The following is a 20,550-nucleotide window of genomic DNA, read 5'->3' as shown; positions in this document are numbered from 1 at the left end:
CCCTCGGAGGACGAGCGCTCCAGGCCCTGCTGTCGCCGCGTCTCTCCGTCCAAAGTGCAGCACAAGGACGGCGCGTGTGGCAAAGCCATTCCCGTGGAACCCACCCGAAGCACAGTGCGTTCGTTTTTAGAACCTGCGCTCCATGACCCCTTCGAACCGAACACCAGCGGTTGTCAGATTTTAACTCGTCCGTTCTGTTTTTGTGGTTTTTGTTTTGTTTTTGTTTTGCACCATCTTGTCCGTTTACTACAGGATTCGGGCATTGCTAAAAAGTTTTAGTAAGCGTAGACTCTTTTAAAAAGCTCTTTCCCCAAAGCGTATAGGATTTTTCGAGTCGTAAAAAGTGGAAATATCTATAACTGATTTATGTTCTCCTAGTAACCAGTTAGATAATTTAACTAGTATCGTTTGAGGTCTGTTAAGGAAAACGAGTAAGGAAGGATGGAAATTTTTCTTTGCCTTAATGCATAATTTAAACCATCAGCCCATCTGTAGCGTTAAACCCAGTAGGTTCTTGGCTCGCCTTTCAGATCCTTAACCAAACGAGGGAGCGAACTTTCAAGAGAAGAGTGCACAAAAGATTCCCGGCCCGATTACCGCCAGTGTTATGACCGCTGATAAAGACCTCGGTTGCTGGGGCTCTCAGCATGCAGGAGCAGCTTGGCTCCAGTGATCTTGAAATGAATCGGCAACAAGAAAAGAATGCGTGTGTAGGGTCTTGGGATCCAGCTCAGGGGCAGTGTCTGACCTACTCTACACCTTTCTCTGGACTCGTTTTGGCCAAGCTGTTCTCAAGCTATTATTTCTAAGGAGTGGCTACAAAGTATTAAGTTGTGTGATACTGTTACAGAAGCATTTCCCCAAATCCTCTTTGGCTAGGTAAGCAGCTTAATTGTGTTTTCCTCTTAGTAAATCAGGCATGCATTGTTACAAATGATTGTAAAATAAATCTGAGACTAGGTATTAGGCAAACTGTAAGGATGATGGGGTTTAAAGTTTTTAAAGTGGCCTTGTTCTTCAGTGTACATTATTTCCAAGTTTTTATTCTAATATTTTTAAAGATTTTTTTAGAAGAGGACATGTACTTTTTTCTTGTTCTGTTTTATTTATTTGTTGAGAATGCACACCAATCCGACAGTTCCTAGATGTACAATTTAATGACGTTAATGACTTTCTTCAGGTTGTGCGACCATTTCCATCCTCTTTTCTTGTTACCATAAACTCATTGTCCCCATAGTGTTCCTATCAGATCTTTCAGGTAGCTGTTGTTAATTTGGCTAAGAACATAATGCTCAAAGCAGATATCTTTTTTACTAGTTAAGCTAAACTATTATTTGCTTTTAAGATGACTTCAGGAGACGTTCACGATTTATGAGTTTTTAAAAAAATCATTTTATTGGGGTCTTGTACAACGCTTTATCACAATCCCTACACCCATCTATTGTGTCAAGCACATTTGTACATTTGTTGCCATCATCATTCTCAAAACATTTGCTTTCTACTTGAGCCCGATTTACGGTTTAAAGATTATCTCAATACGATAGTTTTAGGGATTCATCCTTCTTCCAAGACTCCAGAAAGTCTAGAGCCCAAGGGAATTTGAAATCCTTTTCTACACTCTCCCCACCTTTTCATCGGTCTTCTGTGAAATCTGATCAACATCTTTGTAATGGTAGGTGGGCCCCACCGAGTTTCTCCAGGCTCACGCGTGGTACAGGTAAAGGGTTATACCTTCATTGCCATCAAGTTGATGTTGGTTCACTGAAACTCAGTCTGTAGGGAAACGGAGAGCCTCCTTTTATGGGAGAAGAGCAGCTGGTGTTCTTGAACGGACCTGGGGTGAGCAGCCCGCCGCATCACCCCTCTGCCATGAGGGCTCTCCCAAAGTTTTATCATTCCCTCTCCGGAATTTTTTTTTTTAATGGAAATCTGACGTAGATTCAGACTCGTGTTCTATTTTGTAGTGATAACAACGGCTATTATCGGTATGACTTAATGCTTTGTTGAGTACTTTTGTGACGTAGTAGAGCCAGACGCTGTGAGGTACTTTATAAATCATATCTTCAGTCATATTGCTTATCTTAGAGCCCAAGTATCCTTGTGCCCCACCAACTCTCTAAGAGTCTAGATAACTGAGATCATATCACTGCTGGGATTCAAACTAATGGCCTGCCGGAGCCCAAAGCACTTGCTGTATTGCTTCAATGTGTTTAAATCTCTATGTTTCTGCTTTTCTCTTGTAGGGATATGATCTTCCTTATTAAATGCCTGCAGGTCCTGTGTTTTTGTGAACTATGCAGAACTATTTCAGTCCTTCTTTTAGGACTTATGCCTTGCTTTCATTACTTTACAATTCATGTAACAGTTTTATCTGTTTAATAATCTTTATGAAAATATAGACTAAGAGTAAATCTCTTTTGAGCTATTTACACGAATATGAATTACTCTTTTCTATACAGCAGTTACTCTATTAAAGCACAGCTTTCTTTCTGTTACAGAATTCTAGATTGCTTCAAAGTTCCTATTTTCTTTTCAGGCAAGAAATCAGAAAGCTTATCGGAAGCCTTTTATGTGCAAAGCAATGTGCCTAGTATTGAGAGAGGACGAAAGAGACTGCCTAGTTAATAATAGTCTTTCTTTTTTTTTTTTTTAATAATAGTCTTTCTAGATACTTTCTGGCCACTTGTTTCTCTGTCTCCTCATCCAGCCCTAGATGTGGCACCTAATAGGTCCAAACTTTTGGCTGTTTGTGTGTTGACAAAAAACAAAACTACAAGGCTCCTTGTTATTAACTCCAAGACTCAATATGTGCTTGAGCCACACATTTCGAGCTCCTCACAACTTGGTACCGCTCCACTTCTCAAGACTGCTCCTGCTGCTGCTAACCTGGTATGCTCGCAACAAAACCCATACACTCCCACCTCCTTGCTTTTTAGCTTGACCTATTTCCCCAGACTGCAATGCCTCGCTCTGTTCGCCTAATGTCTGTCCATCCTTCAAGATGCAGCGCAGACGTCCCTGCTCCATTGAGCTTCTTCACTTGATACTTTTGAATTAGAATTAATTTATTCTCTCCATGTCACCCCACAACATTGCAGAGAATAAAATCGTTTCCCCCCAAAGGACAGTGGTAGTCTTGGGGAGGAGAAGACAGTCATATTTAATATATCTTCCTACAAATGCTAAATCCAAACTCCCTGACCTTTTCTAGACATCTCTTAGCCTTTTTATATTTGGGTTTTATTTCTGCCTAAAAATGTGATTGTGGCAGGCTTCACCTTTCAAAGTCTTCTGTGAAGAAATCTGTTTTCATGCTGCTGTGCTGGTCATTTCCGATACGAAAAAAAAAAAATCAAGATTTACTTGATTTGACCTTTAAAAATAGCATTTGACATTTGAACTTTTAATGTTTGAAGCATATGAACTGAAAAAGGAGAGTCTGGATTTATGAACTCGAGAGCAATGCTCCATACCAAGGACGACTCCCGTGGTATGTCACTGTTAGGTTGTAAATAATCATACATGTATGTGCACATACATGTATACATTAATTGTTTTAAACTCTTGACTGACCAACATTGGTAGTAATAAATGTCACTTAGTCATGTTCTCTGGTGACTTGGTAATCAGTTTTTATCCAAGGTGTGTATTGCTTATTGTTACTAATAAGTTGTTTTTTCTGGCTTAGTGATGTCTTTATATGATTATATTTATCATGAACTTAATTATATGAGATACACCCTATTAATTGTATCCTCCTTGTTAGGGTGCTGTCATGGGCTGTTGGCCTCGAGCTGCAGGGTCAGCGGTTGGAAGCCACCAGCCTCTCTGCAGGAGCAGAGGAGGCTTTCTGCCCTGTGAAGAGTTGCAGTCTCAGAACCACAGGGGCAGTGCTTCCTGGCGCTTAGGGCCGCCAGGAGTCAAAATCGACTGTGGCAATGAGTTTGTCTTTTGTTTTTAATATTTATATTCTTAAGTAAAAATAAACCCTTGTTATAGCGAGACTCTTGAATCAAAACTGCATTGCTGGCGAAGAAGGTAACTAAGATTAGGAATATTGTATAGACGTAATCTTCCTTTTGCCGTTGACATTTTTAAGCAGTTGCTCTGTTCTCCACGACATTATTGTAATCATGACATTGTGATTTAGTTATACTTCTAGTTAACCTTCAATTATTTGTATAGTACATAAAAAGTAATACTGCTCACATATGTAAAAGGAAGCAGGTCATGGAATGCAAACCAGCAGTTTTAATGTTCAGTGTAATCACTAGCATAATTCAGAATGACTCCTTGTATAATTAAAGATAGAGTCCTTCTCTAGTTTCTCACCCTCTGGAAAAATCTTAAGTATTCAACATCTTCCAGACTTGTGTTGAGTAGCCCAGGACTATCACAGTAAGGGGCTGCTTGTGCAGTGATTGTTAGGTTCCTGTTTGGGAGCTTCGGTGGCACAGTCGGTAAGCACTCAGCTGCTAACTAAAAGATCATTGGTTGAAACCAAACAACCGCGTGGCAGGGAAAAGATGGGCTGGCTGTGATTCTGTGAAGATTGACAGCCTTAGAAAGCTTGTGATGTGGCTTTATTCTGTTCTAGGGTCAGCGTGAGTTGGATCGAGTGAAGGCTTCAGGTTGGAGTTTTTTGGTTCGGGGTAAGTATAAGTAGCCTAGAAGCCCTGGGCCACAGTGGTTAAAGTGCTCATCAGCTAACCAAAAGATTTCAAACAGGCTCCATGGAAGAAAGCTGTAGCAGTCGGCTTCTACAAAAATCACCGCCCTGGAAACCCCGGGGGAAATTTTTCGCTGCCCTATAGTGTTGCTGAGAATCGGAATCAGTGTGACAGCGGTGGGCATGTCAGGATTGCGTGAAACTAATGTTGAGCTGCACTCTTATCCTTTCCTGAGTAGACTTGTCCACTTGGTCCTCTGTCATTGTTTAATAATTGCAATGCTGAGATGAAGCTTAGTTGTTATCTAATTTGGAATTTCCCATACGGCTTTGATGACTATTTTGAGAATTGGTGGGGAGGGAGTCCTGTGCGTTCTCCGCTTACTAGTCCTCCTTGCCTGGCCCTTCTGAACTCTGTCCTTGAGGAGCTGCAGCCCGCTGCTCTCCAATGGTTGACGATTCTAGGGTGCACATACCTCCCTAGTGCTATTGTTCTCCTAACAGAATGTTGTTTGGCTGAAAATTCAGCCGGGGAGGATGAGTTCCGTTCAGACTTGAAGGATGGCTAAAGGTAATAGTTGGGGGGGGTTTTCCGGTTTTCCTTTTGCCCCTTAGGTTGGTTTTTTTTTTTCTTTTTGGTTTTTTTTCCCCTTTTTTCCCACTAGTCAGGACCCAGTGTGACCCTCTGAGTGGTGGTCCGTTAATCAGTCTGTTGGACTGACGTTTCTACACATCTTTGATGTTCTTCACGCGTCATCTCTATGGATAAGGAGAAACCCATATTTGCACCTTGCATGGCAAGCTTTAAGACCCCAGTTGCTACTCACCAAACTTGAATGTAAAAGAGCATTTGTCTTTGTGGATATATTAAACCATGTGGGGAGGGAGACTGTCTCCCTGTACTTTATTCAGAATGACTCTTAGGATGTTTATGAATCAGTTCCTTGTTTAAGATCTGAGTCCTCTCTGTGAATGTTTGGCTTCTTACAGAGGGAGTCCTGGTTGCATGGTGGTTAAAACACTCACCTGCTAACCCAAAGGTCAGTGGTTTGAACCCACCAGGCAGTCCATGGGGAGAAAGATGTGACAGTCTACTTCCTTGGTTATTATGACCTTGGAAACCCACAGAGGCAGTTCTCCTCTGTCCTGCAGGGTCAGCTTGAGTCAGAATTGGCATGATTGCAGTGACGTTGGAGGGCTTTCTTTTTTCTTGTCATATACTTTTTCTGTATTAACTTCCTGCTTCTACTGTTCCACTCTCAATTTTGCATGTGTTGCTCCTTATACAATGGAGCTGCAAAACGTTTGTGGAAAAACAGCATTAAAAGGTAATGGACATTTTCCCATGAACTTTTGAGGCATTCTTGTACTTTCCATCATAACTCTCTGTCCTGTTTCCACTTTATCTTATGATAAAGCGTTATTAGAAATCGGAGTTTGGATTAAGAGGAATCCATATTTAGTCCATCTGAAAATAAATTAGTGTCTGTGTACAGAGACTGACATACTGTGTACAGAGACTGACATACTTTGTCAGGAAAGACCAGTCCCTGGAGAAAGACATCATGCTGGGTGAAGTGGAGGGGCAGGGACAAGAGGAAGGCCCTCCATGAGACAGGCTGACAGAGTGAGTGTGTCTGTGGGCTCAGCCATCAGAACAGTTGTGTAGAGGGTGCAGGACCGGGCAGGGCTTCCTTCCGTTGTGCATCAGGTCTCTGAGTGGGAGCTGTTCAATGGCATCTAACAGCAGCAACAACAACATACCCAGACATGCTTTGAGAGGAAAACAGGTTACGTAGAGTAGTAGTGTGAGTGTATTCTAGAAATGCATGTTTTGATATCCTACTTTATGATCCTCATAAACATGTGGTGCATATTTACCTTTACCTGTACAACTGAATTCTAACACAACAAAACTTTATTTAAAGTGAATTTTCGATGTGCTCTTGAGTCTTCTTTGATATTTGTTCCTGACTTGAAACACTGCAACTGACAGGGATTTGGAGATTGTGGCTGTTATGCATCAGGGAACTTTATTCTCAAAGAAACAAACACACTGCCATCGAGTTGATGCTGATTCTTAGTGACCCTCTAGGACAGGGGAGAACTGCCCTGTGGGCTTCCAAGACTGTAACTCTTTACAGGAGAAGTAAGCCTCGTCTTTCTCTCGAGTAGCAACTTATGATTTCGAACTGCTAACTGTGTTAGCAGCCAATGCATTACCCACTACTCAGGGACTCCTAGAAGCATTACTAGAATATGGAATTTAATGACTAAGTGATCTAACCTAGAAGAAAAACACACTTACTTTATTGTCTGCTTGGCTTTTAAGTCACAAATAGTATAGATAAGCTGAAAGAGAGACAGGAGGTATAAAAATCTAACTATATCCTTCATTTTCCCCATTCCCTGGTTTGCAACCTTTTGATTGCCAGTGGAAAACACAGCCTGCATTTCTTTGATTAAGAACATTGCCTTTTTATGTAAATATATTTATATATGATAATGGGGAAATAGATATATGTGCATATATTTATAGGTTTAGTATTAAGGTAGCAGATGGACATTGGGCCTCCACTCATGTACTCCCTCAATGCAAGAATGCTTTGTTCTATTAAACTGGCATTCCATGATGCTCACCTTCCCGACACAATCGCTGAAGACAAAGTGGGTGCATAAGCAAGTGTGGTGAGGAGAGCTGATGGTGCCGGCTATCGAAAGGTGTAGCACCTGGGGTCCTGGAGGCTTGAGGATAGACAAGCAGCCATCTAGCTGAGAAGCAGCAGAGACTACATGGAAGAAGCACACCAGTCTGTGTGATCATGAGGTGTTGTTAGGATCAGGTATCAGGCATCAAAGAACAAAAAATCATATCAATGTGAGTGAGGGGGAGTGTGGGGTGGGGACCCAAAGCCTGTCTGTAGGCAACTGGACAACCCCTTATGGAGGGGTCGCGGGAAGGAGACGAGCCAGTCAGGGTGCTGTATAGCAATGATGAAACATTCAACTTTCCTCTAGTTCTTTAATGCTTCCTCTCCACCACCACCACTCCCCCCGCCCACTATCATGATCCCAATCTACCTTACAAATCTGGCTAGACCAGAGGATGTACATTGGTACAGATAGGAACTGGAAACACAGGGAGTCCAGGACCGATGATCCCCTCAGGGCCAATGATGAGAGTGGCCAAGCTAGGGGGGTAAGGGGAGGGTGGGACTGAGGGGAGGGAGCCGGTCATGGGGATCTGCATATGACCCCTCCCTGTGGGACGGACAGCAGAGAAGTGGGTGAAGGGAGACGTTGGACAGTGTAAGACATGACAAAATAATAATTTATAAATTATTGAGGGTTCATGAGGGAAGCGTGGTGGGGAGGGAGGGGAGAAAGTAGGGAGCTGATACCAGGAGCTCAAGTAAAAAAATGTCTTGAGAATGATGATGGCAATAAATGTACAAATGTGCTTGACACAATGGATGTATGTGTGGATGAGAGTGTACAAACCCCCAATGAAGTGATTTTAAAAAGGGAAACAAACAAATATGCCTTTCTTTGGACAATACATACAAGTATTGTCCACCTACCCTTATAGCAGAGCCTGCCTATTTGAATTTCTAATCTGTTAATTAAAGGTGAGGCAATCAGAGTTATGTAGTGGTGGAGATTCTGTACTTAAGTTCCGTAGCTTCTGTCACTTTCTGGAACATGGAAGAAAATACTGGTTTTGCTTCATTTCTTAATGGTCAGACCACAAGAAGTCGTGAAGTAGCAATTTGTTAGCAGTGAGTATGTGTTCCTTGTACATTATAGTTACGTCTCTGTGGAGCTGGGAGGTTTAACTTGACGACCTCTCAGCGTTCGTGGAAACCTATATTTTGTATTCCAGTTCACAGTTCTGTCATTACATTTTTAAATCCTAATTAGGAAATTCATATTTTCATATTTACTGCAAATTTTATTCATGTTGTGGCAGTAATACATACGCTTTGTGTTAAATATACAGTGCATTTGTTAATTTTATGTAACGAAGGCTTATGCAAGCTCAGTGCCATAGAGTGGGTCCCTGCTCATAGCCACCCACCGTCTAGCACAGAGCAGAGCTGCCCCTGTGGGTTTCCCAGGCTGCACATTTTTAATGGAGTAGAAAGCTTCATCTTCCCCCACAGAGCAGCTCGTGGGTTTGACCCACTGACCTTGTTGTGGTTAGTAGCTCAGCTGATAACCCCAACTGATAGGAGTTCTTCTAGCTCAGTGGTTCTCAACCTTCCTAATGCCTCGGCCCTTTAGCACAGTTCCTCATGTTGTGGTGAACCCCCCCCCCCAAAAAACCATAAAGTTATTTTCGTTGCTACTTCATTACTGTAATTTTGCTACTGTTATGAATCAGGCAACCCCTGTGAAAGGGTGGGTCAACCCCCAAAGGGGTTGCGTCCTACAGGTTGAGAACCGCTTTGGTCTACCTGGTTTTTACACCACTAGGGCTCCTATAAGGGGCACAGTGGTATCTTAGTGGGAGAATTCTTCCCTTCCAGATGGGAAGACCAGGATTTGATACGTGTCCAGTGTGCGTCAAGTGCAGCCATCCTTGTCTGTCAGCAGAGGTTTGGGTGCTACTTTGAAGCTGATAGGCATCAGCAGAGCTTTCTGTTTGAGACAAACGAGGAAGAAAGACCTGGCCATCAGTCTCGAAGGGCGGGGAGGAGCTGGCTGGAAGGCCACTAATGAAAATGGCAACAATGTGCAGGATGTTGTGCATCCCAAATAGTGCGCAGTGAATCCACAGTAACTAAGTTGATTATATAGAGTCCTTACAAGGTCAATCGTTGAATCAAGAATTGCTTTTTTGTTCAGTGACTAACTTTAAGAAATACTATTTAATAATAAATATGGAAATTACAATGTAGAAATAACTTTCTTTGGATACTCTCCTTTTGAGAATAATAAAACCAGATTGTAAATTGTCCTTAGTAAAATACTGAATAGTATTCTTTCTGTCTTACTGCTTGCTCTAATTGTGCAAAAAAAAATTGTTCTCTGTACATGTTTAATCAAGTAAAGTATGTTGCGAATTTATTTTACAGACGTGTTAATTTAACTACATGTTTACATTTTAGTAAGTGTAGAATAAATATACTTAGGATTGGTGAAAATTACAATTTCATTATGTTCTCATGGCAGGGAGAAATATTTAATTTAAATTCTAGCATAATGACCATACCTGTCCTTCTGCCTACATAAGCCTCATAGTGGATATAGGTAGAGAGTTTAACTCACAGCTTAGCTGTTGTATAACCGAAATGCCCATCGGCCCTGTTGCTGTGAATATCTACACTAAATCCCTTTGATCCTGTTTTTACTAAGGAAAAAGAGACACAGTGGATGAGACAAGAGGAGAGGTGTGAATGAGTAGCTGTTACTTCTCTATTCATCCTCTCTCAAGACCTTGCTTCATTTGTTGGCCACAGGAAGGGGCAGGAAGAATCACAGTTTGCGTTTTGTGTGTGCCAGAGTGGTTATCAATAAGAAAACTTGATTTTTTTTCCAGGAGGCTTTGTCAGTGTTTCCAAAACTGGTCCTTTTCACCTTCCTCCGTATTCCTGCTCCCTTCTGCTCTGCTCCGCTGTGCTCCCTCCAACACCTCTCCCATTTGCCAGAGCAGGGGTGTCCGTTATGGGAGAGCTGAAGTACTGGCAGGGATGTTGTGTGGAAGCGGAGTTGAGCTTTACTACATACGGCAATAGAAGGGTGAACCGGGACAAATGAAACAGAAAGAGTGATGAGCAATGGTGTAAAAGAGCGATTATGATGAGCATTATCTGCCATAGGCCCTTCCCGGGAAGGCAGCAAGGTGCGGGACTGGCTGATTTGTGGGGTTCCAGGATTTTGTGTGTGTGTCTATCAGGTATCGGATTTCATGTATTTGTCTTTGAACTGTCACCTTAAAGATGAGCGTTTATAGCTGGTGTTTCCTAGTTCTCTGGACATGGGCTCATTTCCATTTATCTTGTTCAGGAATTAGTGTGTTTCTTCACTCTACTGATTCTTGTGTTTCTTCAATTTTGAAAAATGTCTGGTCTTTATCACTAGAGATTTTGCCGTCACTCGTCTTTCTGTTTTCTTCTGGTGTTAGTGTGCCTTTACTAAATGCTCTTTGTAGTTCCCATGTCTTTATCTGTGCATGTTCTGAATTACATCTTCATGTGTTCTTCTCGTTCACGTATGGACCAGGACACCAAGTTCTTGATTTCAGTGCACACTGCAGTACTTTTAATGACAGAGGGAAAAAATACGCAAACCTAGAAATAACCCAGATGCCCCTCCACAGCAGAACTAAAAGTATGTGTGCAATGAAACCTGAACAACATTAAAAGTGAACGAATTGCACCCTTTGTCTCTGTTCACCGGGAGCAACAGAGGAAGGAGAAGATATAGGATGTGTAGTTTACTGCCTAAAAGAGCAGCTTCCTCCTTTGTCAAGAGGCCAGAAGAACGGGATAGTACCCAACTACCATTCCTGAACATTTTGATCCGCAGAAGAATTCTGATCAAAAGCGGGGAATGCAGAACAGAATTTTTGGCTCTAGACTTTCTGTTGCTATGGATGAACTTGTAAAATTACTGCACCGAGATAACCTTTACATCTTAAACCAAAAATATCTCGTGGAGTCTTCTCACAATAAACAGTAGTTCAGTTTTGCCAGTAAAAAAAGGCCTGCTTTGATTATTGTGCTCTTTTAAGGACTGTAGGGGATTAAATTGGCAACAGCAACTAGCAAGAGCAGCTAGAACATTAGAGGGCAGTGGGTGTGTGCTAATGAGAGAGGGACAACTCAGAAAGGGGGAGTGAGAGTGGTTACAAACTTCATGTTCATGTGGGTCACTAAGTGTAAAGGTAGAAACTATGGGTGTGTGTCTTGCTGTGCACATTCCCCACAACAACAAAATGAGATTCAAAAGGAAAACAAAAAAGAATGAATTGTAGCTGCATGCAATGAAATGAGAGGAATCTCTAAAAGTTGATATTGAGTAAAAAGAAATTATGGAAGAAAGTATAATATTACTCCAGTCATATAATCTCAAAAGCACATACAACTAAACAATACATTACCTAGGGCTACACACATGTGTTTGTCGGGGTAGACTAGAGAAACAAATCCATAGACACTCACGTGTATAAGAAAGAGCTTTAAAGTCCTCTTCAGACTCACAAAACACATGCAATGATGCTGATGCAGGAAGATCACAGGCCAGTGGGTGGGAAGTCTTGTGGATCCAGTGGCTTTGTAAGCATCTCAGTGTTGACAGGGGTCTCCATGTGGCTTCTCCAGCTCCCAGGGCCTGGGCTTTATCAGCATAGCGCCATGTGTCTTGTCAGTAGAGTGTCTCTCAGGGATTCAGTGTAAGAGAGAGAGTGTGTGTGTCTTTCTCCTCCAAGGAGGAATCCAGGAGTTCCCAGAATTCTCAGGGGAAGGCCATGCCCACACAGAGGCCTCATTGGCTTTGACCTGATTGACACACTAGACTCCACCCCTTCACTCTTAATCCTCTCAAGTCCCAAATTGACATCAGATTATGTAACTACCACAGCACGTGTTTAAGGAGCCCTGGTGGTGCAGTGGGTTAAGTTTTGAATGAATCACTGAAAGGTTGGCAGTTTGAGCCAGCTGCTCTGTGGGCGAAAGATGTGGCAGTCTGGTTCTGAAAAGATGTACAGCCAAAGAAAACCTAGGGAGCTGATCTGCTCTACCCGACAGGCGGCTCTGAGTCAGAACTGGCTTTATGACCATGGGTTGGCCAATTAGTATACAAACATTTGAGGTAAAGTTATAAAGATAAGCAAGGGACTGATGAATGGGATTCAGTTCAAAGGATAATTTTGAGGGCAAAGGAAAGTGGTAAGTTAGATTGTAGCAGCCAGGTGACTTTAAAGACACAGGTAATGTTTTTTTTAAATCGTAAACTGGATGGTGGTATAGAAATGTTAATTGTGTCTTTATTATTTGTACTTAGCACACACAAAGGGCGTTTTTTAAACTTTGGAAACATTGTTATCTTTCTGTTCCATTTTCCCATGAACTTTTTTAAGCCCCTAAATTTTCCTAAATTTTTTTCACGCCTACTCAATATAAGAAAGGCATCTTAAAGACACCCCGCCACCTTTAGAAGTGATTAATAGAATTATAGCCTAATTATCAGCACATAACTTCTTTGAAGAAATAAACTTAGGAGGTTAACATTGACTTGTTCAGGTAGTTATTGAATGTTCAGCACTCAGAGCTTTACGTAGCAGTGTTGGTTGTAGATACTAATACGATGCATGGTTCTCTCAGACTTTGTAACAGAAGAGATTACATGTAATGATTTTACTTCGACCCCAATTTAAAAATTAAGCCACAGTGTCATGTAGCTGCATCTGTATTTAGAAGCTCCCTGGCGGTGGTTGCGCCCTGTGCTGCTTCTCTCCAGTGACGACTGACAGCAGGCTGGGGAGTTAGCCATGTGATGATGCACCGCGTCGGGTTACTGGAGGTCACGCTTTGGAATTAGAACTTCGAGCAAAGCATCTTGTTGTATTCCTTTTGCAGAAATGTCGCTGAGGTGCTGCTGAAAGGGCCAGAGAAGCGAGGATTTGGGACACATTTTGAACCTTTAAGCTGTCGGGCATTGACCTCCTTTCCTAATTAATAAAGAAGAAGTGGGAGCTTAGGTGATATTAACACCACTCAGTAACATCCTAACTGGACGGTGTTCCCATAACTCTACCTTGTAAAGACCTGGACGGGAACAGAGTAAGGTCATCCGTATCTCACTCAGCTAATACTATGACTCAATGGAGGAACACTTGATAAGCATGAGGGAGGACCATTCTTTTCATGTCCGTTACAGGTAAGACTATTGCTTTCTTAGTTGGCGGTTTTTAACCATTATTTGAACATGTGTTTAATGCTAACCATTTCAGATTGAAATTTGAAAGTCATTCACAGGATGCTAGCCCTGAGAGCCTTCTGTGAACAGCATTTCTCTTTGTTGTGCTGTTGGTGATGGTCTGTACTTTTTCAATAGGAAAATGGTAATCAAGACCAATTATATACCATGGCTTATTTATTAGTGTTCTCTGGAAGAATTTCGATGAAATGTTCCTTTATGTCTTGTAACTATATTCATTCTTGAAAATGTAAAAGTAGAAGGCAATTTCAAAGTCTTCAGGGATAAAAAATAGATTTAAAAAAATATGGCCACCTGAATGATCTTTCACATTTTCATTTGTAAACTGATTATAAGTGAGCTTTTAAAAGAATGAGTACTAAATGAAGTTTGAACGGGCAGGTATTTCCTAAACAGAAGGCAGTATCCACTGTATTCCAGACGCGGTGGTCGTTGCTCTATCAATAATTATGACAGTGGAATGGGAGACAATTATTTGTAAGACGATGAGATACTAAGATGATTTATCAAATGGTTGTAAATTAATTATTAAACACATAGAACTTCATAACAGTGAGTAGAATTCAAAATCTTCGATGAGTGGAGGTATTTGCTATTAAATCTTAGATATCCTAACACCTTTAGGAAATAGGAGATTTGTCATCTTGTGGGATAGCTGGTCTATAGGGCATGGTGCCAAAGGTGTTCCATTTCTATTAAAAAATGTTATTTTAGACAGAAGAAAATTAAAACATTCAACATCGTTAAAATGAACTATTAATATATACAATACCCTCATCCTAATGAAGTCCTGCCAGATTTTCCTAAATTTTCTCAAATCAAGTTTCTCCTCTGGATCCTCCCCATTGCGACTGCGGTTCAGCCCCATCCTGTTTCCCCCGGACTGCAGCAGTCACTCTCATTCTCCCATTCTCAGTTTCTGGAAACCTCTCTTTTAAATTGGTTACTAATAGACTCTGTAAACCAAAGACTAACCATGAAACCTTTCTGTTTAGTGCCTCAGGGTGGCAAAGCCAGGCTTAACATAGCACACAAGACCTTCCATTATTGGAGTTCTGCCGATTCCTTCAGCTTACCTGCTGCCAGTCTTCTTTACCTTGTAATTTGAGCTCAGGTCCCTGCACGTGTCACGCTCTGCAATCCCCACTGCCTTGACTGCCCTTCTCACTTCCCGGGCTTCAATAATTCTACTCAGCATTTAAGTTCAACTCAGATATGATCGTCCGCTGGAAGCTGCTTTTGAACTTCATAGATTGGTTCTTGTAGACTCCCTGTACTCACAGAGCATCCTGTGCATGTATCTTTTTTTCAGCACTTAGAAGACATCTTCCACCAAAAAAAGTGGGGGAAATGAGGTTAAAAGATTAAAATTTTAAAAGTGTAAACTTTATTTCATAGTATAAACACCATCAAGTTCAATAATGCCAGCCAGTTAATCCAGCCTTAAAACACTGAGCATCCTGGGAATTTAACCATTTCAATAGATTCATTTTTACATTATTAGTGAAGAAATCTGCCTTTTGGAGATTTTTTTTTTTTTAAGATTAGGAAACAAAATCTCAAGAAGCCAAATTAAGACTGTAAGGTGGATGCCTAATGATTTCCCATCGAAACTCTTGCCAGGTTGCCCTTGTTTGAGGCGAGGAATGAGCCGGAGCGTTGTTGTGATGGCAAGGGGCTCTCTGGGAAAGCATGCCTGGGTATTCTTTTTTTTTTGCTAAAGCTTTGGTTACCTTTCTCAGAACACTTGCGAAAATAAGCAGATGTGCCTATTTGGGACCCTCCAGAAGTCAACACACAAAATGCCTTTAGCATCCTCAAAATATGTTGCTTTGACTGGATTTTTTCTACCCTGAGGTAACCATTGTTTGGACTGTGTTTTATTTTTCAATCCATACTGATAAAGCTTCATCACATGTTATAATTCTTTGAAGAAATGCTCAGGATCTTGATCCTACTTGTTTAAAAAATTCACTGCTTTGCTCTTGACCACAACCAATCTGAACACAACAATTTGCTCAACTTGAATTTTTCCATCAGAATTGTATAAACTGAACCGGTTGAGATGTCTGTGGTAATGGCTATTGTTTCTGTTGGTGACCATCACTCCTCTTCAGTTAGGACACAAACAAGATTGATTTTGTTCTTGCAAATTGATTTGGGTGGCCTTCAACTATAGGCTTCATCTTTACTATCATCTCATCCCTTCTTTAAGTCATTTATCTGTTTGTAAACTGATGATTTCTTTGCAGCATTGTTTCCATAAGGTTGTTGTAAAGCATCAATGATTTCACCATTCTTCCAGCCAATCTTCACCATAAATGTATTGTCTGCTCTTGCTTCAATATTAGCAAAACTCATTTCCTGTTGCTCTGATAGGGACTCTTTTCAAACTGATAACTTGCACTTTCTAGTGCTTCAAATTAGATCCTGTGCAGACTTGTTATAACAAGTTAGCATGAGTTTATTTGTTAAAAAATAAATCGGAAACCCATGCATAACATGCATTTTCATAATTACATCTTCCACAAATTTTCTGAAAAACCACTCATGCTATGTTAAAATTCAAAGGGCCTGTTTGCATAGCTGTCATCACCTCACTTACCTTACTCTTCCTGGACCATTAGCTCCTTTGGGGCAGCCATCACGTCCAGTATTTTATTTGGCACATAGCCCATATTGATATAGAGGCCTGTTGAACATCAGTGGATACAAGTAGAACCATCAAGTGACCCTAATGGATGTTTGTCTGTCTTGCCGAACCTTCTGAAGTGTGGTAAGGTCCCTAAGTAAGAGCAGTAAGAGCAGTGGGTAAGGAGGAATGCCTGTGCCTCTGCCTGTGCCTCTGCCTGGAGGGAAATCTTAGATCTGCCCTTTTTCCACGACACAGTACAGCTCAAGCGTGATGCTACACTGGATAGGACTGCACCAAGTGAACCTCAATATTCTGTAGCTGCAGTTGGTAAGATTACTCCTGGCTTCATCGGTTCTCTAAAATAAGATTTCTGCATAGTGATTGGATTGTTGTGCTATAGAAATATTAAGTCCCATGACCTAGAAGAAGTCTCCTGCTCTGGTAAATCTTTAGCATATTTGAAACATCTGGCTCTTCCATTGTGAAAGTTCTCATTTATCCCTGGAAGAATTTCTATTTCTGTGCCACAGTGACTTTATAATTTTGAAATGGAATATTTTCTTTGGACATTAAGGAACTTTTTGAGGGATTTCAGAAAGCTTTTGGAAATATTTGGGAAAGTAGAAGTAGATGGAGAATTATAGCAAAATGGAGTTAGTTTCTAAATCTTTCTGAAAATGTTATACTACTTTATGTCTTATGAAAATTTGACAATTACAGATATGAGAGTAACTACAAAATCATAGAACTCTTCACTAAACAAAAATATTAAAATGTGCAGCTATTGTTTCCCAACGGATCCTCCAGGTAGATCTACACGCCGCCGAAGATTCCATTTCCATCTCTCTGACCTTTCCCTGCAGAAGCCTGCACTCTCTGATGTGCACTCTGTCAAAACAGCAGTTTGCCCATCCTCGGGGAACTCAAATCTTGTTCTCTTGAGTGTTTTTTTAGTTTGGGGAACAAAAAGAGGCCTAAAAGAGCCCGAGCAGAGCTGTAGAGTAGATGAAGCCCTCTGAAATTCTCACAGGACGACCCTTGCTACCCTTGAAGAAGGAAGGTGCATTGTCAGGATGGGAGGAATACTCACTCCATGGTTCAATTTTCCTGGCCTTTTCTTGCCCATTGGTTTTCACTTTTCTTAAAACTTCTTCATAATAAGGCCCTGTGATCATCCCTTGTCCTTGAAGAAAATCTCTCAAGATTACCCCCTTGAGGATCCAGACCACTATCGTCATAACCTTCTGAAATGACCTGCCTTGATTTTAACTGGTCCGGCAGATCTTCTCCGAAGCCATTGTTTTCATTGGACTTTGCATGGAAGCACCAAGACGAGTGTGCTTCTGAGGGACTTGTCCGCAGCCATCCTTCAGTTGCAGAGCTCTGTTTTAACACCGTTGGGAATAGACGATGCACGTATGCACTAGACCACAGTAGCAGTGCTTTTTCACCAACCGCCACAAACTTGAAGGGAATACAATTCTGGTGTTAAATTCTTCTGTTTTGCTAGACAGATTGTTAATCATATTCTTGCCTGGAAAATAGTGTAAAAGTACACGTCGTCCCATGTTGGGAACATCTAATTTGCAGGCATCTCATGGCCATCAAGTTAATTTCAACTCCTCACAAGCCCGCGGGACAAGACACACCTGCCCCTGTGGGTTTCCCAGGCTGTAACTCTTTATGGGATTAGGAAGCCTCCTCTCTCTCCCTTGGAGCAGCGTAGTTTGAAACTGCCGACCTCGCGGTTAACAGTCCAACCTACCACACCACCGGGTTCCTTTTCTTGTGGTAAAGTGGTAAAGTAAGGCCAAATGAAAACTTACAACTTACCTACAGATTTTAAAAGACAGCTAGGGACTGCCAAGAATACTAGAGGTGGAGAACTCACGGACCTGGTGAAAAAAGACCACCTATTGAGTTCTAGCTGGTTTTCACTGCCTATGTTCAAATCACTTTTTAACAAAGTTACCGTACAAATTTTAAAGGAAGGCAGTTTTGTGTGCTTTTCCTTTTACAAAATAAGGTAGAAAAACAAGATTTACGTGGTAGACTGAAGAGACAAAACTGTTTCTTGGGTCTGGACTGACGAGAGAAAAAGTCCGTGACGGGCGAATGGGGAGAGACTTGAGCTAGAGTTGGAGCAAGCTCCCTCCCCACTGAAGATGCAGCACCGCCTCTCACTTTGAACTGTGAAGCCCTCGAGGGAGTGTCGACTTGGACAGAACAATCGTTTGAAACAAAAACCAGAAGAGCCCCACTGCTGTAGCGTGTGTTCTGACTCACAGCCACCGTATAGCACAGAGCAGAGGTGCTCATTTTCCTGAGACTGCACATCCTTCTTCTTCCAAGTGACTGGTGGGTTTGAACTACTGACCTCATGGCTATCAGTGCAACGTCCAACCACCACACCATTATTAAGTAGGACTTAATACCTACTTCGATTGAGTAGATCCAACTCATGATGACCTTAAAGGACAGGATAGAACTCCTTAGGGTTTCAGAGACTAACTCTTTTTGAGAACAGCCAGCCTGGTCTCTTCCTCAGAGCGACTGGGGGTTTGAACCACCTGTCTTGTGGTTAGCAGCCCAACACTTCTTACCTCATATAAAATGGTGCCACATTAAGGTTTTACCTCTCTTTTGGTTTGACTTATGTAGTGTGAACACAAAGAAACTAAATTTTAAGAAAAAGTCAAAATCTAGTGCAGCAGAAAACAGGAAATAAACACTAAAATAAATTGAAGCAACATGAGTTTGTGAGAAAATGAGGACTCAGAATTTAAAAGTTCGATTCATTATGAGTAGACATGAAAACTGTTCAGTCAAGAGAGGCGCTGTTTATGTATAGGGAGAAAAGCACTCCCTTAATCACACAGCTAGATAGACCATTAGGGAGAATCAAAGAGGCTTTGTGGGGGGACACATTTTAAAGGGGAGAGATTTTCCTGGTTTGTGCCCTACATCTGGGCATTCTTTGTTTTGACCCAAGTGGGAAATAACACATGAAGTAATTCTATTCTCATAGAGAAAAGGGGATAGGAAATGACTCTCGCTGTTACTATTTAATGACCTTCTGAAACATTTATAAACTAACCTGCCCTGATTAAAAAAGAAACCCACTGCCATCGAGCTGATTCCAACTCTTAGCAGCCCTGTAGGACCGAGAAGAATTGCCCCATAGGGTTTCTGGGGCTTTCAGTCTTTACCAGAGCAGACAACCTCATCTTGCTCCTGAGGAGTAACTGAGGGGTTTGAACTGATGACCTGGCAGTTAGCAGGTCAGTGTGCACCCTCTCACATCACCAGAGTTCCTCTTGCCCTGATTAGCTGTTAATAGTTTTGCTATTAGGTATATTATTTGATTGAGGTACTGAGGGCTTTTACCTGAATTATTGATTTCATTTCTATAGGATATATCAGAGCCATAATGTAGTTCAGAATTAATCATAAGCTAGAGTTTGGGACTTTATTCAGAGCACTTGTTACTGAAATAACTTTTCCTAACGTAGTTTTCTCCTACGGTCCATGGCCACAAAGCCGCAGGCTTGTTATCACTGCAGCTAATGATAGTTATGTACAACTCCTTTTTAAAACAATGTATAGCTCTTAGTACACAATGAGGCCTAAAAGTTAAACTTTGTGGGACACAGCCTCATTTGGATGGATGATTTCAATGCAGCGTTGTTGTCTGTTTAAATCCAGAGGGAGAGAGATGTGTGGCATGGTTACTTATTTGAAGAAGCCCCCTCCCTGCTTTCTGCGAATGTAGGCAACACTGTGGTGACGTCTAGTCTCCCTGTGCCTTGCTAGAAATGGCCAGTGGCACTGGGTCACTAACTCAGTCATCCTGAATGGATGGTGCTGCTTGCCATGCGGCTGACTAGCCCTCTGCCCATCACTCACGAGTATTCTAATGTAGAGCGACATATAAGTTTGTAAGCATTACTCGATTGAGGGATACGTAAGGTGTTTGGAGGGTCTGGTGTTTTGCTGCAGTGAATATCCTTTTATAAGCATCTTTTTCAACGTGTTTAAATACAACTTTAGGATCAATTCCTAGCAGTGCAATAGGACATAGGAGGAGGCTTTAAAAGTTTGTGGACAATGGAATTGAAAGATAATGGAATTGTTCCCAAAGTTGTTGAAGATCCCTCTTGAGCGCGTCACTAGGTGGTGGAAAGGTGAAGCCCTTGACTACAAGCTGAAGGGTGGTGTTCCGAACCCGGCCAAGGGCCTGGGAAAGTCAGCCCTGGCACCCTGCTTCCTAGAGGCTCAGCCCCGAGAACCCTGCGGAGCCACC

At 41.7% G+C, this 20,550-nt stretch overlaps 1 protein-coding gene across 2 annotated transcripts in view; it reads left to right on the top strand.

The window, feature by feature from the left end:
- The first annotated feature begins 434 nt into the window (after positions 1–434).
- Positions 435–20,550, top strand: part of GPSM2 (G protein signaling modulator 2) — a 48,467-nt gene continuing 28,351 nt past the window's right edge. The window contains exons 1-3 of one of the 2 annotated variants that reach the window (XM_045292163.1): positions 435–879; positions 4,598–4,652; positions 13,252–13,552. In XM_045292163.1, the coding sequence (XP_045148098.1) occupies positions 13,497–13,552 (56 nt within the window). In that variant the 5' untranslated portion in view covers positions 435–879; positions 4,598–4,652; positions 13,252–13,496. The remainder of the gene's footprint in view (positions 880–4,597; positions 4,653–13,251; positions 13,553–20,550) is intronic. The other variant, XM_004699218.2, reaches the window with a different exon arrangement.

Source organism: Echinops telfairi, unplaced genomic scaffold (genome assembly GCF_000313985.2).
Source record: "Echinops telfairi isolate 266 unplaced genomic scaffold, ASM31398v2 ScPeMD7_443;HRSCAF=831, whole genome shotgun sequence".
Taxonomy (NCBI): Eukaryota; Metazoa; Chordata; class Mammalia; order Afrosoricida; family Tenrecidae; genus Echinops; species Echinops telfairi.
This window is presented reverse-complemented; position numbering and strand designations above follow the sequence as displayed.